Raw genomic sequence first — 25455 nt, 5'->3', positions numbered from 1 at the left:
GGGGTGGAGCTGAACGCCCCCTGAATATTGAGGGGGCTTGGCTTCCTCCAAAAATACTTCAGGGGGCCTGGAACTGCCTTGGTTCCTAGGAGCTGGTGTGCTTGAAGCAGACATTATCACAATTTATATTTGTGGCAGGGCCACTGCAATGCAAACAGGGTTCAGGTCTATGATACAAATTTGCATAGAATTTGCTAATTTATATGTATAGAATGCTATGAGGAATTAGTGTGATGAATTTCACTAGCACTATGCTTTTTGCAGTGCACCCAGCTGCTCTGTAAGTGAAATGGTAGCATGAAATAAAATGTAAAGAAAGGGTAGGTGCAGGAAATCTTGGGCTTGCTGCAAAGCTTTGGAGCTCAAGCTCCAAGTGCCACCCCATAACACTGCCCCTTCTCTGTGGGTTTTCAAATAGTGTTCCATGGTATTGCTTCTCAGGGATTCTGCAATGAGATCAGTCATACAACAGACCAGCTTTTATGAAAGATGGCTTCCCCACCACTGCCAGCCTTCTCTTGCAATGTACAAATGTAGGGAGGTTATTAGACGCTTATGGGAGTTGATTAGAGCCTGTTTAGTGCTCATCATGAACTGGGTGCATCTTGGAACATGTCCCAGAATCCCCTGCACACAGAGGGATGCCACAGGAGGCTGGTGATCCTCAGCAGACTGGTCAGTCTCAAAAGTATTCTCTGAAGACAGAAAGGGTCTATTTGGCGGGGGGGCGGAAGGTGCTTAATACATAAGAGCCCTTAGGAGCAAAACACACCATCAGAAATATGGAGAAATTGAGGGTAGGGGTGGTGAGTGCACATTAAGTGGTTATAGTGTGTTTCCTCCTTGGGTTTTCTCTGTGAATGAGTTTGTGAAAGCTGGGGAAACCAGCAGCTGGGGTGGACACAACTCAACACCCGGGTGGAGCTCTCACTCCACCTCCTTCTTTCCACAGGGCTCTGATGGTGCGCAAGGCCCCAGAGGACAGCCTGGGGAAGCTGTGAGTATCCGCCCACCAGATGCAGGACTGCTCAGGATGCCTAGGTGCTCTGGGATGAAGTTGGCCTATGCCACTTCCGTGGGGGTGGGAAGCAGCAATGGAAACCAGAAACCTTCAGGGAAACATGCAGTCTTGCTGTAGCCTGGAATGTGAAGAGACAGGTACAAGTGGGGTATCATAAACAACTTAACAACTGCCATGCTGGCTTATTTTTTCTTTTTCTTTTTTTAAAAAAACGCAATTCAAGGAGATGGCACAAAGTGCATGCTTTCAACAATTTTCCTGTCTTTCTAAAGCATTTGTTTCTGAAAAACGAATGAGATACTGTTATTAATTCCTTACCACCTTAAAGTAATAACCAGCTGTTATGCTCAAGTAATAACCATCATAAGTCTCATTTTGGAAAATGAAAGATACAGGAAAGCCAGATAATGCAAGGCTTTAATGTGTTGTTTGCTGTCTTTTTTGAAATACCATGGCTATGGGGGAAATAATTTTATAATTTATTGAATCAGTCCAATGGTGCTTTCTAATCTCCATGTTAATGTTGCAAAAATATTATATTATATCTAAAACTACATTTTAAAATAAAAAGAAATAAAAACAATGACTAGGCCAGGCTAGATCAAATGTCCCTCTTAATCCTGCACTCTTTCTCTGCACTCATCCACACTTCAGTTTGGCCTGAGCTATCCAGGCACGGGTTCAAGAGGTTTTTCTTTTGTCCCACCGATTTCCCTGGGAAAACCTGGGGTTTACTGCTCAATCAGAACAAACTCGACAGTAAACTGTGGGTTTTCCCAGGGAAACTGGCAGGACAAAATAAAAGCTTCTTGAATTTGTGCCTGGAAATCTCTGGACAAAGGGAAGTGTGGAAGACTGGTGGACCCAAGTGGTGAAACTGTTTCTGGACTGAAGAACTTTAGGCTGCCGTAGTGAAGTTGGATGTTCAAGTGCTCCCACATAAAAAAGAAAAAGCGATGTGTGGGGAGGAGCTTTCTTCTTAACATGTTCATTTTTTATGCGCAGGGAATGTTTTGGTGGGGAAGCACTCAAATGTGCAACATTGCCACCTACTGCCTATAGTGGTATAGTCCAAGAGAAGATTCTCCTCCCCTCTGCCCAAGAGTCTATACTGGGCTGCCCTCAGTGCTGGATTTATGTGTAAGCTAAACAAGCTACAGCTTAGGGCCCCACTCTCTTGGGGGCCCCAAAAAAATTAAAGGAAAAAACTGGATGTACATTTCCAAAATATAAGATAAAAAACAAATAAAATAAAACCGACATAAAGCAACAGTGTTTTGTATTGTGTCAGCTCCTATGACGTAAGTAATGGGCCCCGCCTGCTATATAAAGGGCCCCATTGCCTTCAGTAGCTTAGGGCCTCATCAAACCTAAATCTGGCCCTGGCTACCCTAAAGGCATTCTTCCTGAATCTGTCCGATGCATTTTTAAGGATATTTATACTGGGGCGGGGTGAAGCGCCTGCTCAGGTGGTGGGACCTTCTTATCGGCAGCTGCTGGCAGAGGGCAGGGAACAGACCATTGTGACAACATAATGCAAAGTGAGGCATGACAGACATTGCAGAAGTGGAGAGAAGGGAGGACATTTACTGTAATGTCTGCCTCTTTGGGGTTGCGTTCCATTATAGGAACACCACAATTTTCCATAAATTTGATTCTGCGTATTCATTGCAAGTATTGTCTTTGCTGCAAGTTTTCTAGCATGCACTTCTGGGATGGATAAAGGTTTGCAAAAGGAGGCTCCACTGAAAATAAAATAACGGTTGGGGCAGCACACTTGTCAGAGGATGCAGAAAGGCCTTCAGAAGAACGTGCAGTGCACATTATTTAGGCATCACTAACATGTCCCTCTTTTTTCCTAGGGTATCCGTGGTTTGACTGGCTCACGAGGTGCTCCTGGTCCCCCAGGCCAGATGGTATGAATCCTTTTCCCTCTCCCCTTCTTGTGCTTGGAGAAAACAGAAATGAATTCAAGGGGAGGGTTGGACTCGGGGGCTTCTTCGTCCTTCCAATTCTGTAATTATTCCATGATTCAGTGAATGGGAAGAATAGCATTAAGAGGCAACGTTTAACACATCTGAATTCCTGCTCTGCTATTTGCAACTCAAAACTTGACCTTACCATTTGAACTTGGGGCATTGTTTAATTTTCAAATTTTGGGTTCGGTTTTGAGATTTGCTTTTGATGTTGTGGTATTTATGTATGTATTTAAGGCCCAGTGCAGATATAACATCTCCCAATCCTCATTTAGGAGATTAGGCATGTGCTGTAGATTTGCTTTCTCCCTTCCCTCTTCTATTCCAAATGAACATTGCCTACTCTTTCATGGTTTGTTTTAACCACAGTTTAGCATCACCCTGCACAGTGCTAGCCATAGGCTGTCCCCAGATGGGTGCATTATCTTGCAAATGGGTCATTCTCCATGTTTTTTCACTCATATAAATTTCTGTTCCTCTGCTTGCCATCCCCCAGCTCTGTGCTTGGCAGAAAATATCCTGAGTATGTTGTTGTTTTGCCTTTCTCCTCAGTCACCCTTCCCCCAGTTAGTTTACAGAACTAAACTTGTTCGTTTGTTTTTTTAAAAAAAGAAAAGTATTTTTGTACACTTCTGATGTAATAGGATTGTGCAAGATCTGTAGTAATAAAAACAAATAGGCAGTGCTTTAGTGCTTGGAGTGCGTGCGTGCATGTGCCAAGCTTCCTGTAAATGTAGAAAATTCCTCTCCCAGGCTTCTACAACTGTCTTCCAGCTTCAGCTTAAAGTGCCCCAGATCTGATCATGTTGCTGGGAGAGAGATGAATCAGTTGCACTGTTTTCTCAAACCTCTCCAAAAGTCTCCTGCAGCATTTCAGAAGTTTGGGGGCATTCACGTTTGCCGTTTCCAGCTGTTTTCTTAAAAAAGTCTCTGACAGCTCTATGCCCTAGGGCAGTGGTTCCTAATTAGCTAAGTACTGCAGACCTCCTGTTTTTCAAAAGCGTAGCCTTAACCCCCCATACTCTTGAAAATTTTCATATCATACCCTCCAACATGTCCCAGTAAAAAACCAGGATGCATGTTTTGGGGTGCCATCAGAGTATGGCACCCAAAAATGGGATGTTCTGTTTTCAGGTCAATTGGGGGGTATGGAATCTCTGTGGTAGTTTTTGTCATGTGAATGGTGCCGCAGACTCCCTGGGTGGGTTACATGGACCCCCTGGCATCCGCGGACCACCAATTGGGATCCACTGCCCTAGAACTTCCTCCTACAGCTGCAAAGGCTCTTAGAAAACAGCAAGAGGCTTCCACCCCCCTCCCAGCCACACTATTCCCAAGGTGCTTTAAGGTGAAGGTCAGTTGGAGATGGCTGGGAAAGAAGAATTACCCTAGTTTACAAGAAGACTGGCACACACTTGCTGTCCCTCTCTATTCAGAGGACTAACTGGACCCAAGCATTTATTTTTAGAGAACTTGTGCAAGTCTGCTCATGCAAGGAGCAAACAGAAGTAGGGGTATGGCAATAGACACCACTCAGTGAAGGTGAGACACACACACACACACACACACACACACACACACACTGCACCAAGGAGCACAAGGAGCATGATGGGATATTTTGTTATGACTGGATTTTCTACAGTAAGGAAAATTCTGAATTGAAGGAGGAAAAAGTACAGGCTGGCATTTTGAGGAGGACGACGTCATGTGGATGATATGAAAAGCTTCCAGGCATGAGCAGCACAAAGTCCACAATAAACTGCTGTGTGCAATGGCCTATAGTTAGCATGAGCCAGGATTGTGCTAATAACTGGTTTGAAAAAGGGGTTTAGAGAGAATTTGCAAGCTGTGCTGTTAAGCATGAGCCTCACAGCAGACACAGCAATACCCTATAGTTAAATTAGATAATGGAAGGGAGAGGGGCATTCACATGGGAGATTGGAGGAGTGAAGAATCATGTGAGTGATTAGCAAACTCATACTTTGATAACTGTGACCAGGAGATTGGAAATATTACATCTGCATTGGGTCTGAAGGGCAGAACTCACATTTCTGTGGCAAAATACCAATGACTTCTCAAAGTAGCAGCCCAAAACAAAACAAAAAGCCCAAATGGAGACTAAATCTGAGAATCTTGAAGTTAGAATTTGGAGCTACCTGTTTTGAAACTGAAAAACAAGAAGTAGTTCATAAGACTCTGATAGGGGTGCCATATTTCAAACAGTGAAAATCCAGACAGAGAAGTTGTTGAGCTTTGGGGGGTGGGGCAAAGTTGTTGAGTCTAGCGATTTCTACCCAAACACTACTTCTGACATTCCTGGATATGTCCAGGAAATTCTGGACAGATGGCAACCCTAGATTCTGATACAGTTTCATTCTTGGCATGTCTTTTGAGTTTGTTTTCTGTTGTGTGTTCCCATCCTATAGGGTGTCAGCGGTATTGATGGGGCCCCTGGACACAAAGGGAACTTGGTAAGAGAGCACACAGACATTTGTGAATTTCCCTGGTTTATGGTAAAGGGAAAAGATGACTATGCTCATGTGATAAGGCAGAGACACAGCATGGCTCCTGACAGATTCCTCCAACCAAGGGTTCATCTTCTGCAATGGGTAATCTTCCTCCTCCCTAGGTGGACCCCGCCTGTGTTGCTGTTCCAGGACAGTCCACCCTGTTCTATCAAGAAATTTCTCATCTTGCCCAGTAGCTCAAAACTCACTTTGCTGCATCTTCTCTTCCAGCAAGGCAACCAGCCTGCACTTGCTGCAGATTTAGTTTTGCACATCCCCAGGCAGGAAAACAAACGTGTCACAGGTGTTGCAGGTCATGACAGCAGCTCCCTCACCATCCATGTCTCTTGGTCCCATGTACACCATGAGACAGCACTCTGGGCCTCCCTTTCATAGCACCCTTGCAAATGCCCCTGTTCACCTAGAATTTAATTCCTACGATGCTGTGGAATATGCTGTTTACTGGAATGAGATCCGGAATATGTAAAGGAATAATAAAGGAAATTGGTCCACTGAGTATGTGAAGCAGAGTGCATTTTCTTAAGGTCTCCTCCATAGATCTGTGCTTAGGAGGTCTTCCAGTGGGCTTAAGCTTTAGAAACACTCAAATTTCAAGCATTCATTTTGATTTAAAACATTGTAACCTAATCTACAGTACAAAGTTTGAGATCATCACAAAAGATGCACCAAGAAGGGCAACCTACAAACTAGTCCAGCCATTTTGATTTAGTAATCTAATTTTAAAGGAGTCTTTGCATGATACCAATGGGATTCTAACCCAGTCAGAATTCTTTTGGCCTATCTCAGACTTTAGCCTCTGAATTAGTTGCTTAATTGGAGGATGCATATCCAGAAAAACATAAGATCCAGCTGAAATAGTGCATTTAGGTGCTTTCATTATGCGTGAAGTCATGGGGAGGTGGCTGCCTTTATAGTGCAAATTCACATATGAATGCTGAGATTTCTGCAGGGTGATATTTTTTATTACAAGGCAATTTAATTCAGTAACTAAAATCACACAAAGAGGAAGTATCCAATGAAGTCATTCCATTTGTGTAAGGCCTTCCACTTGTGCATCGGAACCTCCCCTCCCTCTCTTCTCCCTGCCCCCTGATCTGCTCCAGTGTGTTGGGGAAATCCCCAGAACAACTCTGGGGGGCACGCATAGGGAGGAGAGGAAGGAGAGGTTCTGTTGCACAAAAAGTCCTTGCATAACTGGGACAATTTTGTTGGATCCAACCCATAGTTTTCAATCAAGCTTTCAATTTTGTAATTCATATATTTCCTAAAGAAAGTACATGCTAACTTGCTGCTGTAACAATTAACACATGCTGATTTGCAACTAAATGCATCCTTTATGCTACTGAGGAGCATAATCCAAAATCTTTATTCATGTGGCCCACATCCTTTTGCACTGCAGAATTATGTCTCCTTAGAGACAAGAGAGTCAATTGTGAAATAATGGATGTCTTATTTTGCTTTCTGTGCACTTGGAAGGACATTGTAAACAAGATCACTCATTCTGAAGATGAAGGCTACAATATTACCACAGAATTAGGTGTGTTCCTCCAGCATATTTAAATCCATTGCTGGATTGTGGCCTAAATGTCCAGAAAAGCCTAGAAGCAACACATGGTAATTACTGTACAAAACGGTGCCTTTGTTGATTTATTTCCATCTGATAGATCATAAGCACTCATGTTCATTGCCTATCATGCAGTTTAATTATTTGGACTGGAGCAATAAATAGGTTAGCTCAGGTTAGCTCAGTGAGGTTAGACGAGCTGGTTCCTAGTCTCTGTGCAGGATTTTGTAACTACACTGAGGTGCTTCTACTTACCTTTATATGAAATCAGACCCCAGCTCAATCAGATAACTGCTGAGGAAGGTTTAGAAGTGGTAAATGCAGCCCAGCGTCATAGTGCCAGTATCCCAGATGGTCAAAGACACAAATCTTCCCCTTTTCACACTTTTCATTTTTCAAATCCCTCCAGCAAATTTAGCCACAATTTTGTAGCACTGTGTGTGTTGTCTCTTTTGCTCTATGCTACTTATGTAGCTGTATATGCACAGAATACTGATTGACTGCAGGATTTTATGTCCCCAGGGCATTCAAGGTGAACCAGGCCCCCCTGGGCAGCAGGGAAACCCTGGATCTCAGGTGTGTTTTGCACTACAGCATAGGTGTATGTGATGTGGGGAGGGCAAATTAGATGTGATAGAAACATACTGAACCTTTCTTAAAACAGCAACAGACAGTTGATACTGTGTGTGTTGGGGGTGTGTGTAATTTTGAAGGGACTGTGGCCTGCTCTGGCCAGGGGCAGCTAACTCTTTACTCCCAACTATGGTCTCGACAGAAATGTTATCTGCACATAGCTGCTGTTAGCCCCAGGGTTGAAGGTCCCCTTAGTATCTACTTCAGTCCTGAGAGTGATAACCAAGGGGTGGGTACTAGGGTTGGGCTTCATTGGGTAAAGACTGGGGAACATAAAACATATGGAAACATAAGCAACTCTTAAGATGTGACAAGAGCCTGGTTTGTTCCCTCCTTTACAGGTGAAATGACAGGCAGGCACACCAGCAAATTGAATGCTGGTTCAGCCATCAGTCTCCCCACTCACATTTCAGATGCACAGTGCACCTACTTATTTTTAAAAGTACTACCTGAATATTCTCATCATGGGGGAGCACCTTTCTGATATCTTAGGGGTCTTCAAATCAGTGCTGTGCACAGCTGATCTACTTGAAACCTACTCTGCTGCCTCAAGCTGAACTCTGGAGAGGAGACTGTATGTTTAAAATTGAACAGAGCAGCCTAAGTGCTCTGAAATCTGTCTTCACCTGTAGAAGCATCAGGAATGTAGGACTGTTCCCCCCCTTTTAATTAATATTTGCCTCATCCCCTCTAATTTGCTTCTTTCTCATAGGGTCTGCCTGGTCCCCAGGGTCCTGTTGGGCTTCCAGGCGAAAAGGTGAGTTGGAGCATGGATGTTTTGAGCCTAGGGATGAAAATATTGCTTATGGGGCGGGTGGGTGTGTTAGAGGGCTGCTTAGGAATGTACTGGTTGGCCTGTTGCAGTGTGTCCAGATACATGCTTTTCGGTCTGGGAGATCTCTGAGCTGTACTAGAAAATCCCTGTTCACAAAGCATTTCTTGCTACTGTCAGGATTCACACCTTCTTTGCCATTCACATTTAAAAGGACAAGTTATGGGGCAATATCAACACAAACACATTTACATCACAGTCCCTATTTTCTTGCTCTGCCTTGAGCAAGACAGGATTCAAATAGTGCCTTGTTGACCATCCCTTTTCTTCCTTGCAGGGTCCACAAGGAAAACCAGGGATACCAGGAATGCCTGGGGTGGATGGACCTCCAGTAAGTGCCAAGGATCCACAAACTGTACATGACAATGTGTGTTTCCTTCTGTAGTTGCTGCAACATCTGGATCAGTGGTGGCTGGTGCCCATTGTGACTGGCAGGGTAGACATTAGGGACACAAACAGAGGTTGAGCCAGAGCCCATGACAGGCAGAACCAACTAATTATAGTGGCCCCCTCCCATCTTCCTTCTTGCTGAGTTCTGCAAGGGCAACACTTGGGCTCATCCACATTTCGGTTTGCCATGCCACTTTCCTCCAGGAAAACCCTCTCTTTACCACTGAATCAGATCAAATGTCAGTTGGGCAGATTGACCTTTGCTCTGATTCAGTGGCAAAGAACAGGTTTTCCTGGGGAAAGCGGTGGGCAAATGGAAAACCATTCAGACTTCTGCTTAGAAAGCATGGGACAGCAGAAAACAGTTTGGATTTGTGCTTTCTAGGCTTGGAGCAAATGGAAGTGTGGATGAGCCTTTAGATTAAGGAGATGGCAGGCAGTGTCAAACTCTGGACCAGTTGTAAACAGGAAGGCAGGCAGGTGGGGGCTAGGTGGGGGGCAGGCTGAGTTTGGTAGGTTTTGGATCCTATTCAACTCAGTTCATAACAGTAGGGTAGTTCACCCTAATGTACCAACCTGCATTCTCACTTGCGGGATCATCGCCTTGTTGTGGTGAGTGGGCTTGCACATTCCTATGACCCTTGCGAGCGAAGCCATCGGGAATCTCGTACTCCCAGCAGGGTCACCCAAAGCGGTAAGGTCAAAGGGAGGAGCTAGGCAAAGAATGATCCAAAAAGTCCTCAACAGCAGAACAGGTGGATGATAACAAGTGGTATGTTACAACAGCTGTGTAGGCGGATGAAGGCTGCAGCAGATAAAAATCTACTGGTTGTCATGATTCTCATGCCATCGGAATAGAGCCTTACTGCGAAACTGCGTTGCTCAGCGTGCATTGATCTACACACGTGAAACAAATTTATGCGCAGGCGTCTTCCAAAAGCCCATCCCAAACCCAAACCCAAAAAAGTCCCATGGCGATCGCCAAATGGTAACGGGGCAAGACCGTGAAATTGGAAGCTCCTAGTCATGAACCGGCACCTGGGAAGTGGATACAGATTCAGTCACTCTGACTCAAGGAATGAGGCAGTTGAGCAGCTCAGCAGCTGTATCCATGACTGAGCAGCCCTACTTAGGATCTACTCTGCTCACCCCCAAAAGGGGGAGGGGCTAGAAAAGGTGCCCTAAGCATAGTCTGCCTCCCCTTTCCCCCTGACTGGATTACTGCACCCACTGGGGTGCACCTAGCGGTCGTAAAGGACAACTGAACTTTGGAACATGGAATATACAGACTTTTGTTGGATAACACAAATAATGAGCATCCCAAATGCAGAACTGCCATCATTGCAGGAGAGCTGTGACGTTTTAACATTGATATTGCAGTGCTTCAAGAAGCTTGAAGAGCAGGTGAGGGACAACTGAAGAAAGAAAAAGGAGGCTACACATTCTTCTGGAAAGGTCTACCTGAACAAGAATGTCAAATACATGGAGTAGGCTTTGCTATCATAAACGATCCTGTGAGGCTCTTGTCAGAAGTCCCTACCGGCATTAATGAGTGACTTTCAACCCTTCGAATAAAAACTAACAGTCTACTATTTTAAGCGCTTATGCACCAACACTGGATGCTGATGAAGACATTAAAGAAACTTTTTACTCTCAGCTGGATACCATCCTATCAGAGACACCTAAGACACATAAAATTATCCTCCTGGGTGATTTTAATGCAAGAGTTGGGCAAGATTTCAATCTGTGGCCTGAGACCAGGGGTGTAGCTAGCTGCTCTGGCACCTGGAGCGGCAGGGGCGAGGCGATCCACGCACAGGGACACTGCGGTGATCCGCCCAGGGGGGCAGCACAGTGAGCTGCCCACGGAGTCTGCCTGGTGGATGCAAGCCCCACGCTGCCATTTTGGACAATGTGGGGCCCCAAGCCAATGCGTCAGTCCCAGGGGAAATGCATGGCTCAGGCGTGCTGCAGGCCCCGCGGTAAGTGCTGCCTCCGTGGTGTGCCATTTTGTCACTCCCTCAGGGATGACACCTGGGGTGGACTGCACCCCCCGCACCTCCCTTCCTACGCCCCTGCCTGGGACTATTAGGAAAGAAGGAATTGGCAACAGCAACCAGAATGGAATCTTACTTTTGACGATATGTGCAGCACACAACCTTGTTATTACCAACAGACTCTTTAGACAAAAAACAATAAAACATCTTGGAGGCACCCCCGGTCAAACCACTGGCACCTCTGAGACTTTGTAATTGTCCGAGCTGAAGATCGCCATGATGTGCTCCTTACCAGAGCTATGATGAGTGCTGATAATTGCTGGACAGATCACTAATTAATTCGTTCCACAATGGCTACCAAGATTATACCTCAACACAGGCTTCAAGGAAGGAAACCAAGGTGCACAATGAACACTCAAGCCCTTCAAGATCCTATTAAGCGGGACTGCTTCCAAATGACTCCTAAGGACCACCTGCTTTTGGAGTTCCCTGAACACTGGACCAAGCTAAAAACACCCATTATTGCAGCCTGTGAACAAACTATTGGATACCAAACCAAGAAACACCAGGACTGGTTTGATGAGAATGACAGTGAGATTGAATGCATTATTGACAAGAAAATGAAGGCCTTTTAGATCCTGCAAAGAGATAGAAACTGCTCCACTAAGAAAAAACCTATGCCACTGCTAAGGCTGAAATTAAAGAAGAACCAAACAACTAAAGAACACCTGGTGGATAAAAAAAAGTTCAAGAGATCCAGCACTTAGTCAACACTCATGATGCACAGAGTTTCTTTAAAGCAACAAAGACCATCTATGGGCCAATAAATCATGGCATATGTCCCCTACACTCAACGGATGGTACCATACTTCTAAAAGATAAGCTATTGTACTGCGCTGGAAAGAACATTACCAACATCTCCTTAATTGCATCTCCCCCATAGCTGCTGAGGTCCTCTCACAAATTCTGCAAAAACAAATCAGAGATGAGCATGCAGTATTTCCAAATCGGGAGAGCTGTGTACAGCTATTAACCAAATGAAAAACAACAAAGCCAGCAGACCTGATGGGATACCTGCCAAAGTCTTCAAAGTGGGCGGAATCGAACTTGCACAACAACTTCCCAAGCTCAGCAAAAAAATCAGAGAGAGAGGAGATCCCAGCAGACTTTAGGGATGCCAAAATTCTCAATCTCTTTAAAAAAGGTAACAGAATGGATTGTGCAAACTATCAAGGCATCTCTCTATTAGCTGCAGCCAGCAAAATTCTTGCAAGGATCTTAGCAAACTGTCTATTAACAATATCTGAGGTGACCCTTCCTGAATCCCAAAATGGTTTTAGACCTTCTAGGGGGACAGTGGACATGATTTTACCAACTGACAGCTTCAAGAAAAATGCAGAAAGCAAAACCAACCCCTGTATACGACCTGACTAAGGCATTCGACACTGTAAATTGTAATGCCCTGTGGACTCTCCTTCTGAAAACTGGCTGCTCAGATAAATTTGTGAACACCATCCAGTTCCTCCATGATAATATGACAGCAACAATCGCAGATAACAATGGCTCTCAAAGTGAACCATTCACAGTGGGATGAGGTGTTAAACAAGGTTGTTTTATTGCCCCAACTCTATTCATTGCCATGATCCTACACTTTGCCGAAGGGAAACTCCCCTCTGGAGTAGAAACCGTATATTGAACAGCTGGAAAGTTCTTTAATCTGAGCAAGCTGAAAGCAAAGAGTAAGGTTACTGTAACTTCTGTCATAGAGCTTCAATATGCTGATGACAACCTAGTGTGTGCACGCTCAGAAGATGACCTCCAAACCATCATAAATATCTTTGCAGAAGCTTACGAAAAGCTTGGCCAATTGCTCAACATTCAAAAAACCAAAGTGCTGCACCAACAAGCACAAAACAACCCTTCTGCATTACCACAAATCCAACTCAGTGGTGCAACATTGGAAAATGTCGGTCACTTCTCCTGCCTGGGCAGTTATCCTTCCACAAGGACTGACATTGATGATGAAATCCAGCATCGCCTGAGCTGTGTGAGGACGGCTTTCTCCCAATTGAAGTGCAGAGTGTTTGAGGACTGGGACATTCGCAGGAAAACCAAAATGCTTGTTTACAAAGCTATTGTACTACCAACCATATTGTATGCTTGTGAAACGTGGACCGCTTATAAGCACCATCTCCAACTCCTCGAAAGATTCCATCAACAATGTCTCTGGAAATTTTTACACATCACTTGGGAAGACAGGCAAACTAAAGCCAGTGTGCTGGGGGGGGGGGGGGAGAGATCAGCAGTGTTGAAGCAATGATTCTTCAACATCAACTTCGTTGGACTGGTCATGTTGTGCGGATACCTGATTATAGTCTTCCGAAGCAACTACTCTATTCTGAACTTAAAAATGGTAAATGTAATGCTGGTGGCCAACAAAAGAGGTTCAAAGACTCTCTCAAGGCAAATCTTTAAAAATGTAGTATAAACACCGACAACTGGGAAACACTGGCCTGCGAGCGCTCCAACTGGAGATGGTCATGGGTTTTGAAGACGCTCAAACTCAGGACAAAACGGAGAAACACGTTAAGAGGAAGGCACGCTTGGCAAACCCTCACCATGACCAACTCCCACCCAGAAATCTATGTCCCCACTGTGGAAGGAAATGTGGATCCAGAATTGGCCTCCACAGTCACTTACGGACTCACTTTTAAAACCGTGTTTATGGAAGACAATCTTACTCGGCTACGAGTGATCACCAAAGAAGAAAACCAACCTGCATTGATTGGGATGGAAAGAAACCCACAGAGAGATCTATGCTGTGGGGTGGGGGGGAATCAGGGTTGAACTATCAGCACTGAACCTGGTAGGGACGCAGGTGGTGCTGTGGTCTAAACCACTGACTTGCCGATCAGAAGGTCGGCGGTTTGAATCTGAGTGAGGGGGTGAGCTCCCGTTGCTCTGTCCGAGCTTCTGCCAGCCTAGCAGTTTGAAAGCATACCAGTGTAAGTAGATAAATAGGTACCACTGCAGCAGAAACGTAAACAACATTTTCATATGCTCTTGCTTCCATCACAGTGTTTCGTTGCACCAGGAGTGGGTTAGTCATGCTGGCCACATGACCCAGAAAACTGTCTGTGGACAAACAGCAGCTCCCTCAGCCTGAAAAGCGAGATGAGCGCTGCACCCCATAGTTGCCTTTGATTAAACCATCCAGGGGTCCTTTTTACCTTTTATTGAACCTGGTTCAAGCTCTTACCATACCCACACATCCTTCAAGTAGTAGTTTTTCTTAAGTATTATACATTTTCTTAAGTATTAATAGATTCCATTTCTTTCTCCACATTTCCCAGTATTTCTTTAACAGGCCATGGAAGAAAAACCAGCCAACTAAAAGTAGATGATTGCTGATCCCCACCCCACCTGCCCCCTGCTTACATGTGTTCATAAGCAAAAGCCGGAGCAGCCAGGAGGAGAGCTATTTTTTTTGGGGGGGGAGCATATTCCATGTTCAATGGCTCTTTGTTGAGGGCTGCAGTATCTTTAATCAGGCATCACCTTTTCAAGCACCTGTATCTTTCATGGGTGTCTTCTACGTTGCTTTTCAGGGTCATCCTGGAAGAGAAGGGCCAGCTGGGGAGAAAGGAGCGCAGGTAAAAGCCTGAGTCTACATGCTACGGAGGGACCTGGAGATTGTCCCTTGGTCTCTTCCTCCATGCTAAAAACTCAGACATAGTATAAACTAGGTCATTTTAATATTAGTGTCTTCAAGAAATGTTTTGGAATGCATCATTTAAAAAATCTATCTCATTGCTTATGCTCCCACTGTTAGAAGCATTTCAAGCAATTAAGCACAGATTTCTAGAGACTGAATTGCAAAATCTCAGTAGAGCAGCCCAAAAATCTTGCTCTGCTGAGGCCACTCCATATTTACATCACCTGTATGATCCCCACCAACACAGAGCTTTCTCTCTTGCAACATGTAAAGTCATGCCAACTGCAATCCTGCAGGGAAGATTTTCAAAAATTCCATATTCAGAAAGTCCTTGTCCTTGTTGTAAAACAGAAGTCAAAACCATTGCATGTCTTATTTTACTGCCTGTTTTACGCAAAAATCTGTGACAAATAATTAAGGTTAAATTGCTCTGATTTCTCCACAGTTTCCTCTCTTCTGAACAGTTGAGGCATGGCATCATGGAGAATGTACCATGAAATGATATCACTATAAGACTTTTAAATCTTAGCATGTATTAGTTCTATCTTAAAGTATCTCCTTTTATGCATATTCAATTTAATGCTTTGACTTATAAATTTTTGTGTCTTCTGTATGCCAATAAGAGAGACTGATTGAAAAAAAGAACAACCTTTTTTCCTCCAGGGTCTGTCTGGTGCAGCAGGTCCAATAGGCTACCCAGGTCCCCGCGGAGTCAAGGTAGGCCCTTGTTGCCTCCTTTTACCAGGTTCTTTAACACAGAATGAGAATCACGGCTGGGTTTTCTCCCCCTACCACACTGCCACATGCTACTGGATCCTCAATTTACAGCTGCAGTCTTGGAAGTAAACCTAACGAAAACCATTACAAGCAAGAATTATTGAATCATCATAGAATTGTAGAGTTGGAAGGGACCCTGCGGATCGTCTAGTCCAACCCCCTGCAAGGCAGGAATAGGCAACTGGCCATATGGGGATCGAACCTGCAGCCTTGGCATTATCAGTACAGTGCTCTAACCAACTGTGCTATCCAGCCGTACTCAGGTTATGTAAGGTTCTTCTGTGCAAAATAGTCAAGCCTTTGGTACCTCTTCATACCTGACTTCTTGGCCTTGTCTTTCCAGACTCAGTATCTGCTCATGTTATCCCAGATCTAGCATAGAGTTCTCTCGAGCTCTCTCTGCGCACATTCCATAAATTCAGTTAATTTGCACTTATTTTGTTTTAAAAGAGGTACAAGAGCATCCATTGGTACTGCATCTTTAATACAAGCCACAATCCCCACTGTTTAGTTTGCATTATTTATTGAACCTTTAGTGGAAATTATTAGATCAAATGCTACAAATAATGTAGCTAAAATTGGTCAGAAAAATTTAAAATTAGCTCATATACAGATGATGTCACACTATTTGTAAACAAATAGAGCAACCATACAAAATCTGAAAAGCTAGCCTTGAACATAAGCAAATAGTTTAAGGGGAAAATTGCATATTGGTCACATTTAATTACTTCATAGTTGGGGGAATTGTTGGGGAAACAGCAGTCTAAAAATGATGATGTTGCCAAGAATAATAATTTTATTTTTGAATTTACCTTTGGGAATTCACTTAAATCTTCTACAATTGGCTAAAGGTTTTTGTAGATGTTTTTGGTGAAAGACCCAGAGCAGTTCAAAAATCTCTATTTAATGTAGAGTTGCCCCTTTGTTAGATTCCATGTACTGGGTAAATAATTGGGTATATAATTCAAAGGAATATTTTCCTCTGCAAATTTAAGATTATTCTGTACAATCATGTTGATCATCTCTTTATTACCTCTGTCAGACATAATGGAGTCCAGTAAGTTCTGAATAATACTGTTTGTTGCTTGACTCTTAGTGTTTAAAGTCCAGAGACACCCTTGTTATAGAACTTAATACATTTTCCCATTGCTTGGTCAAGACCAAAATCTCAAATCTTTATTCCACTCCTCCTTTAATATCTGTGTATCAAACTGGTTTGCTGCTAATAAACATTTGTATAAAACAATAGTGGGGTTTTTTTGTTAAGAATTGATCAGCTGTTTTAATATCTCTATCATCTCTGAAGCTGTAAAAACTGTTCATCCAATATTTGCAACTTAGAAACAGTATTCATACCTTAATGAGTGTGGTTCTTTAGGAAGACTCGGTGAATTTGAAATGCCAACCAATACATGGAGATAGGTGTGGCAGAATGGGTCGTTGTTAACCTCGAAGGAAGATTCTATAAAATGATTTTTAGATCTTATTTGACATCAAAACATCTTCACTGTATGTATAAAATGGTCAGTGTTGGAGATGTAAGATGCCTAACACACACATCTTAAATATTTTCTGGTACTGTCTTAAAATAAAACAAATTTCGGGATTGATATTGTTAAAGAAATTGAAACAATTATGCCATATATTCTGCCAGTAGACCCACTGGTCTTCTTATTTGGTTGTAATAAGGATGCAGGGACATGGGTGGTGCTGTGGTCTAAACCACCGAGCCTCTTTGGCTTGCCGATCAGTGAGCTCCCATTGCTCTGTCCCAGCTTCTGTCAGCCTAGCAGTTCGAAAGCATACCAGTGTGAGTAGATAAATAGATACCACTGCAGCAGGAAGGTAAACATTTCCATGTGCTCTGGTTTCCGTCACGGTGTCCTGTTATGCCAGAAGTGGTTTAGTCATGCTGGCCACATGACCCGGAAAGCTGTCTGTGGACAAACGCCAGCTCCCTTGGCCTGAAGCAGGAGGAGTGCCACACCCCATAGTCACCTTTGACTGGGCTTAACCATCCTTTTTTTTACCTAGTAAGGATGCAATACCGACAGATGTCAGAGAGATGGTACTCTAAGTGCAGCCTGTATAACTATTGCTTACAACACATGCCATTGGCACATGCCAATGTGCATGACTGGTTCGCTAAGGCTGGGGCACAGTCTATATGGTTAAATTAACCGATTTGTTTCAGATCAGAGCAGGTTGACAGATTTATGACTCTTTGGCTGAAATAATTTTTGTTGTTAAATCATGTACTGGTGTAGTAAGATATACGGAAAATCTAATTTACATGTTTTGTCAAGAATACTGGTACTTTATTTTTAGACTAAGGTTAGTGGATTATTGGACTAAGGTTTGTGAATAGCAGCTATTTCTATTTTTTAATCAAATGTGTTAAATCATTCAAATGGTTTTTTCTTTAACAATATGCATCTATTGTCAAATAAATAAATAATTTTTTAACACTTGATGCTATTAATTCTTCTGGCTAACACTGTTGTACCTTTCGATGTTTCTGCAGGGGGCATTTGGCATGAGGGGCCTCAAAGGTAGCAAAGGTGAGAAGGTGAGTTTTTAGGTGAGGGATCTATTTCAGACAACAGATCTCATGGATTTCTTCATGGATTTCTCCAGATACGACTTGTCTGTTCCTGCTTTCTCTACTTGTTGTACACCATGTAACAAATTATGGAAGTTTAATCTGGGGAATAATCTGGGTTGTCTATGCTCTGGTAGCCTCAAGGTTAGATTACTGCAATGTGTTATACATAGGGCTGCCTCTGAAGACGGTTTGGAAACTTCAGCTAGTGCAGAATTCAGCGGCCAGGTTGCTCACTGGAGTGTTCTTTTTTAAGCAAACTGAGTTTTTATTTCTTCCTGATGAATGATAAAGTATTGGTGTTAAGTATCTACCTGCCAAATTAAACATCTTCTTTGTTTTCTAAAATTCTTATAATTGCCAACAATTTGTAACTGGGAAAAGTGATGTTCAGGAGAATCTGCATTCAAAATTTTGCAAGTAAATTTGAGTTAGTAGTTCTGCTAGCAGATTTGCCAGCTAATTGGCCTAATACAGGCAATTTGTACCAGTCTCTGGCCACTCGGATCCTGAGAGGGACCCCTTACCCTCTTAGAAAACTGGAATATTCCAACACTTCCCAGTCCTCCTCCAGGAGCAGTTGTGTGGCTCAGCCCTCCCCTTCTGCTCTTGAAGGAGTTCCATTTGGGTTTGTGCTGTTGGCAAGGATTGTGAGGGGAGGTTTTGGTAAAAGGTAAAAGGGAAGGCTCTCTGAGCATCACCCAAATTGGGCAGCTAGTACAGCAGAGAAGTTGTGGACACTGGTAGTGTGAATATGTATGCTTCTTTATGCTACACCTCAGTGTCAAAGTTAGAGACCTGGGCACTTCTACTGCTCCAGCTACCTGTTGTCTCTTTATAGGGAGAAGATGGATTTCCTGGTTTCAAGGGTGACATGGGGCCAAAAGGTGACCGGGTGAGTGATACCCTTCCCTATATGCTAATGGTTCTGTACGTTTGAGAACTTTGAGTGTGCTAATCACACAGTTTAACACATTTGTAAAGCAGGCTAATGTAAGCTTACCTGCATCATTTTCCTAAATGACTCCAGTCCTTGTACATGGGAATCTGTAAATCTCTGACGTCCCAATATTTTTACCCCCGGATTCTGCTACAACCACCCTTTTGTTTTTTTCCGACAGGGTGATGCTGGCCCATTGGGTGTACGTGGTGAGGATGGCCCTGAGGGGCTGAAAGGGCAGGCAGGACCTGTGGGGGAAACTGGTTCTTCTGGGCCAGCTGGTGAGAAGGTGAGTCATTGCCCCATCACCCTCCCTGTGTCTAATTTTAGGAATGACCGCTCCCCACATTAAATGGGGGGCACCCTTTGCTTGGTCGCGCTCAGCCCCCTGGGGCACCATTAGCACAGGCTTGGCTTCACCTTCCCCAGGTAGGATACCTGGAGGTCTCCGCCTACCTCAGCCAGTTGCCCAGTCCCACCTGGGGAGGCATTGCCAAAGTGATCAGGCCAGGTAGGGGGAGGGACCACTTGCCCACACAATAGGGGGAGGATCGTACCTGGGAATAGGTAGCTAGCTGCTTTACGCTGGGTTCACACTACTTTGCACCCAGTTCTCTTCTCTACCCACTTTCAAGGACTTGTCTAGTCCTTTTTTGCAGTGGTGTAGCATGGGTTGCCGATGCCTGGGGTGGGGAAAGTGTTGAGCCCCCTGGGGGGCAGCTGGGATGCAGGTGTACACCAGGGGGCCCTTTCCCCCCTTGGGCCCTTTCCTGCCTCCCTCCCTCCTGGGTGGTTGGACATGGCCCCTTCCCCCTTGACCCAGCTAGGTGGCATGTAGGTGGCCATGGCAAGGCATGTGGGTGGGGGGCACACTGGTGGGCATCCATGCTAGGAGAGCTCAGGGCTGCCCTTGCATGCCCCACTGTTGCCTGCTGGCCATGAGCCCTTACTGCTGGGGATGCCAGTGCCAGGATTGCCAAGTGGAGCTGCCACTGCTCCCACCGGCACCCAGTGTTCCCCGGACCTCGCCGCCTCGCAGGCCAGGAGAGTCAGCGCCTCTGGCCAGTCCAGGGGCAGGGCGCACACAGGTGTCCAAGAAGGAGGCACTGCCCCTGCCCCAAAGGATGAAGGTTGAGGGCCCGGCCCAGGCATGGCTTGCTTCAGTGTGGCTCCAGAAGGCAGCAGGAGCTCAGTCTGGAACCTGCTGTGGGGGTGCCTGGTTGTGGCCCTCTCATAATTTTGCTCCTGGAAGTCACCATCCCCGTGGCCCCCCACATGCTATGCCACTGTTTTGGGGGCACTTTAAGACTTTGATCTTCTATTTTTGCAGGGCAAATTGGGGGTGCCAGGCCTACCAGGATACCCTGGACGCCAGGGACCTAAGGTGAGTATGAGGAGATTTCTGAGGTAGAGGAAGGATGACATGTCCCCGCTCGTCATCTGCTTTACTGAGACTGTGCTTTTCCTGCAGGGCTCAACTGGATTTCCAGGGCCTCTGGGCCTCATTGGAGAAAAAGGCAAACGGGTGAGTGGAGCCGTGGGAAACAGGGGCCACATCTGGAAAGCGCCATGTGAAGGGAAGGTACATCCTGGGTTTGTAGGTATGGAAGGGCTGCCATATTTCAAAAAGTAAGTTGATGAGCTTTTTTTAGGGAAACTTGATTTTTCGATTGACTTGCCTCATGAGAAGTTATGAGACTGTTGAAAGATAGCAAAGAAAAGAGAAGCCAATGAGATTAAGAGAGTGGCATGGCAGAGCCAGATGGAAGAAAGGCCAGTACATTGGTATCTCTGGTTACGAACTCAATTCGTTCTGGAGGTCCGTTCTTAACCTGAAACTGTTCTTAGCCTGAGGTACCACTTTAGCTAATGGGGCCTCCCGCTGCCACCAGCACGTGATTTCTGTTCTCATCCTGAGGTAAAGTTCTTAACCCGAGGTACTACTTCCGGGTTAGCGGAGTCTGTAACCTGAAGTGTTTGTAACCTGAGGTACCACTGTATAAGCTATGGAATTATAATTTTAATATTTTAGAATTGCTATGTTTCCCTTCACATCATTAAGTAATTGGCACCAATCCATGTTCATCATCATCATCATCATTTTTTATTTATACCCCATCCATCTGGCTGGGTTTCCCCAGCCACTATGGGCAGCTCCCAACAGAATATTAATAATAAAAAAGCGACAACATCAAACATTAAAAACTTCCCTAAACAGGAGGTGCACACCGGGGGGCCCTTCTCCCCTTGGGCCCTTTCTTGCTTCTCTCCATCCTTGGTGGCAAATATGGGTGTCAGAGAGCAAGGCCTTCAGTCTTTTTAATAGGGTTTTCTGGCCCACGCCTTGCAATGTACTAGGGCTTAATCTGATTTGGGGTTCAACCCTGAAACCTGATTTCAAAGTGAAGGGCTTAGTTCTGAAATTTATGAAACCAAAGTGCATCTGAGCATGTGCAGAGTGCTTTTCCTCAGTCCTTGCACATCTAGGATTGAAGATAAGGCTTGCCAGGGCAGAAAGCATGATTTTCAGGTGCAAGCCTGCATCTGAGCTAACTCACCCCTTCCAAACTTGGCCTCCCCTCATCCCTCCCATTGGCGAGGGATGATGCGAGTTGTAGGCTGACAACATCTGCAGGGCAATAGGGTCCCCATCTCTAGTTTGCGTAATCAAGAGATGAATTGGAGCTGAAAGGAAGACAGCATCCCTGGGCAAGGCAGGACTTCTTTGCCTTATGAACTCTGGTGAGTGGAGCGTCCTAGAGTGACAGAGGCCTCTGGATGACCAAAGTGCTGAGGCACGGCGTCATCTCCGTAATGAGAGCATGTATGGGCGCCCTTCTTTTCTGTTTCATCTTCTGTTTCTCTTTATGTTTCACAGGGCAAAGCTGGCCAGGCTGGGCAGACGGGACAACGGGGTCCCCCGGTGAGCTTTTACCCAATGTGACAGCACAGCTTATTTTTATTGTTATTAACCTCTTTTAGTTGCTTTGTACAAAAAGGTCTCAAAGCAGCATAACAAGATAAAATACAAACAGAAAAAAATAGCTTTAAAACCAGACAATTTGAAACAGTGAACAATTCAAAAATCATAATATCCAACAACACAATGCATTGAACAAGACCTACTCCACCTCACTTAAAGATGAGCGCCAGGGGACTTCCGGTTAAGGCAGCATGGCGGACGCCACGGCAACGGGCAGCTCCTGAGGCCAGCCAGAACCTACAAAGCTACCTGGCTGGCTCCTGGGCTGCTGGAACTGCTGCTGCTAGCACCGCTGGTGTTGTTACCAGCACCAATACCAGAGAGGAACTGGGGGCACCCGGAGCAAACCGCAAGCCCCCCCCCATGACCTTGACCAAACCGGGACCAAGGGCACCGAGCCACCTGGAGCTCCGAGTTCAGGAGGACCTCAGAGCCAGCACGGAAGCAGGAGGGGAAGAAGAGAAAGCAGCCCAGAGCCCACCGCTTCTGCCTCTACTGCTGCCAACACCACTGCTAGAGGGAAACTGGGGTGTCTGGTGCACCTACCAAGGGAGCCACAGCCCCCCCCCACAACCCAGTGGAGCTCCGAGTATGGGAAACAGCCCTACTAGAAAAATTAACCAATAAACTGAAACTGAGATGGGGACAAATAGAAGAAGATGCCTTTGTTGTACTTGCGTTTGACAGAGCGACTCTTCCGGTCGAGTCCTCCGACATGATTAATGACCTGAGCCTTTGATGAGGCTCCAAGCACATTCCCCCATTATGCAGAGTATCCAGCATGCAGGGAAGGAGCCGAGATAGTATGAGCTACATTGCAAGGTTTTATTTTCTAACTACGCAGACAGAAAAGGAATAAACACGCTCTCTCTGTGAAAGCAGAGAGCAACTGGAACACAAAGGAACAGGAAACCAGTAAACATCACATCTGTCTCCTGTCTTCCGTGAGACTTCCAACAGTCTGGAATGTCTCTGGAATGTAAACAGAGTCTTGTGACTCAAAGCTCTGCAGTGGCACAAACAGAAACTAACAGCCTTCACCCTGGTATGGCTCCCCTTTATCACATACACAGCCCAATAAGATAATGACAAAAATCCACTAACAGCATACAACTCAATATGGCTAACTTGATCCAAAACACACACCCCCCTCACACATGAAAACAAAGACCACCACAGCCAACCACAAATGAACAGCCACACCCTAGGCCAACCCCAATCTCTCTCACCACCAAAGGAACACAAGTGAACAGCAGAGAACCTGCACAAGCAACGCTGACACAAAACCCCACATATAGTAAGCAAAATAGAAACATCACCACCTGACCCCACCCCCACCCATCTTTCCTGCCGTCCACCTCTTTCCCCCTATTCTTTCTAAGGTCTCAACAAATGAAACTGATTGGTAAAAAAAAAGTTACATGGGGGAAAAATATGAGAGAGAGACATTGCACATACCTTTGTAAATCAAGAAAATCTTTAATAAAAATACATTAAAAAAAAAGAGGAGCACCACAACAGAGACCAACTAAGCTACTGAATGCCTGAGGGAATAAAAATGTATTGGACTAATGCCTCAAAGCCTATTGAGGTGCCAGGCAAGTTTCCCCCGGGAGAGCATTCCACAAATGGGGGCGAGGGAGGGAGACCACTCCAAAGGCCTGTCATTTTACTGCACTGGAGCGCTCCATCTATCTCTATCTCTACTGATCAATCATTCGTTTGATACAGATCCAAGTTGGCCAATTTCCTGTATTTAAGCACCTGTATTCCTGTATTTAAGCACCATGCCACCTGAACATACAATTACTTACTGAAAAAACCAATCACAATGATGTGAAAATACTGATAAGTAAAGTGGGACAGAAATATGTTGGGCCCCTTCAGTGCTGGCTTTTAAATTGGTCTTGAAAAGCCATTTATTCTGAGCTGCTTTTAATTAAGATGCTGAGCTTTATTATTGTTTTATATTGCTGCTGGTTTTAAACTGTTGGTTTCACATTGTTCTTATTGCCTATTGCAATTAATTTTACAAAAGCTGTCTTATGAAATGTTTTAACTTTAATACTATAGCACTGATCTTTTGTTTTATTCTACTAATGTAAGCTGCCATGAGAGGGCTTTTGCTAGGAGGGTGGCCTAGAAATCATTCAAATAAAAGGAACTTTTAAAAATGTGATGGGTAATGGCAAGGACCAGAGCTAAATATGGTTACTGCCATCTTCTGAGATATTTATTCAGAAAAAATGAATATCCTGTGTAACCCCCAGCAATTTACAGAAATTACAGAATCAAAATGCAGTAAATGTACTGCTACAAATAAAGTTAGAATAAGAAAAATACAATTAAAATCCCTCATTTAAAACAGTGCAGGCAACTGAACAGGATAGCAGGGTGACCTTCTCAAGTGGCCATATAGCTGTTAAACAGCCTTCAGGATAAGATAGTGGCTTACAGCACCCTCAGTTCAGCTGCCAAGGGACTGAGGCACCATCGCTGAATGTGACTCTGCAACTGCCTGGCTTCCCTGGCAAGTGAGAGTCAAGCCAATGGGAGACAGTGCTTCCGCGTTGCAGCCCATGGATACAGTCCTTACCAACAGTATCAAAAGCAGCTGAATTAGGAGTCTTGACAGGGACACCCCTGCCATCTTTCCTGGAGAAGGTCATCAGGGTAAAAAACAGACCTGAATCCAGATTGAAACGAGTTCTGATAATCAGTTTCCCAGGAAAAGGCCTGCAGCTGGACTGCCCGCACTTTTCTCAAGCACCTTGCCCCCCAGAAGGAGTGTGGCCAACCAGGCAGGACATGGAATAAACCTCTGAATCCAGGAAGAATTGTTTCAGGAGTGGCTGCCCCACTGCCTCTTTCAAGTTCAGGGGCCTTCGGACCCTTTCCACCCTTCATATATCATATCAGATACTTATACCATCTTCCTTTGCCCTCTAGAGAGCAAAAGGTAGTCTTAGAATTCCTGAGAGCTCAGTATAAGGAGGATGGAGGAAAGACAGATTGCCCGAGCTGCCTCCTCTGAATTGGGGACCTTACAATGCCCACATGGAAGAGAGCTGAGGGGACCAGGTTCAAGAACAGGCAGAACAACTTCATCCTGTAAGCTTAGCATAGGTCTATGCAACCAAGAACTCAGGGGCTGGGTAGGATTGACTCAGACACTTCCCTATGCTGATGTGGAGCTGGGGGTGGAGGAGGCAGCTTCTTACCGTAATATCAAATACATAGACACTAAAAAAAATTTATTTGCCGTCATTTTTCACCCTGCTCTAAAGTTTGATGCTCATCTAAAATTGCACTAACATAACCAGTCAACATTTCCCATCCATCCATCCACTTGGAGCCATAGTGTTCTATAGAGCTGAAATTCTAAATCAAATCCTCCTGGTTTGAATTTGCTCATGAGTATTTGAATTTATATTCTCATTTGAATTTTCTTCCCAGTCTTCATTTTTTCAATTATGGAAGATTTTAGAGTGTTGTGA

At 44.7% G+C, this 25455-nt stretch overlaps 1 protein-coding gene across 5 annotated transcripts in view; it reads left to right on the top strand.

The window, feature by feature from the left end:
- COL5A3 (collagen type V alpha 3 chain) overlaps nucleotides 1-25455 on the top strand; it is a 118767-nt gene that overhangs the window by 55205 nt on the left and 38107 nt on the right. For all 5 annotated transcript variants that reach the window (XR_014521657.1, XM_083486070.1, XM_083486069.1 and 2 more), the window contains 14 exons: nucleotides 953-997; nucleotides 2884-2937; nucleotides 5424-5468; nucleotides 7612-7665; nucleotides 8435-8479; nucleotides 8832-8885; nucleotides 14550-14594; nucleotides 15320-15373; nucleotides 17958-18002; nucleotides 18877-18930; nucleotides 19157-19264; nucleotides 20306-20359; nucleotides 20447-20500; nucleotides 21854-21898. Coding sequence is in view for 4 of the 5 variants with exons in the window: in XM_083486070.1 (XP_083342196.1) it covers nucleotides 953-997; nucleotides 2884-2937; nucleotides 5424-5468; nucleotides 7612-7665; nucleotides 8435-8479; nucleotides 8832-8885; nucleotides 14550-14594; nucleotides 15320-15373; nucleotides 17958-18002; nucleotides 18877-18930; nucleotides 19157-19264; nucleotides 20306-20359; nucleotides 20447-20500; nucleotides 21854-21898 (756 nt within the window). In the remaining variant the exon portion in view is untranslated. The remainder of the gene's footprint in view (nucleotides 1-952; nucleotides 998-2883; nucleotides 2938-5423; nucleotides 5469-7611; nucleotides 7666-8434; nucleotides 8480-8831; nucleotides 8886-14549; nucleotides 14595-15319; nucleotides 15374-17957; nucleotides 18003-18876; nucleotides 18931-19156; nucleotides 19265-20305; nucleotides 20360-20446; nucleotides 20501-21853; nucleotides 21899-25455) is intronic.

The sequence above is a fragment of the Podarcis liolepis genome, assembly GCF_965112155.1.
Source record: "Podarcis liolepis genome assembly, chromosome: 2".
NCBI classification, from domain to species: Eukaryota; Metazoa; Chordata; class Lepidosauria; order Squamata; family Lacertidae; genus Podarcis; species Podarcis liolepis.
The sequence above is the reverse complement of the archived record's forward strand: the minus strand, read 5'-3'. Positions and strand labels throughout refer to the sequence as shown.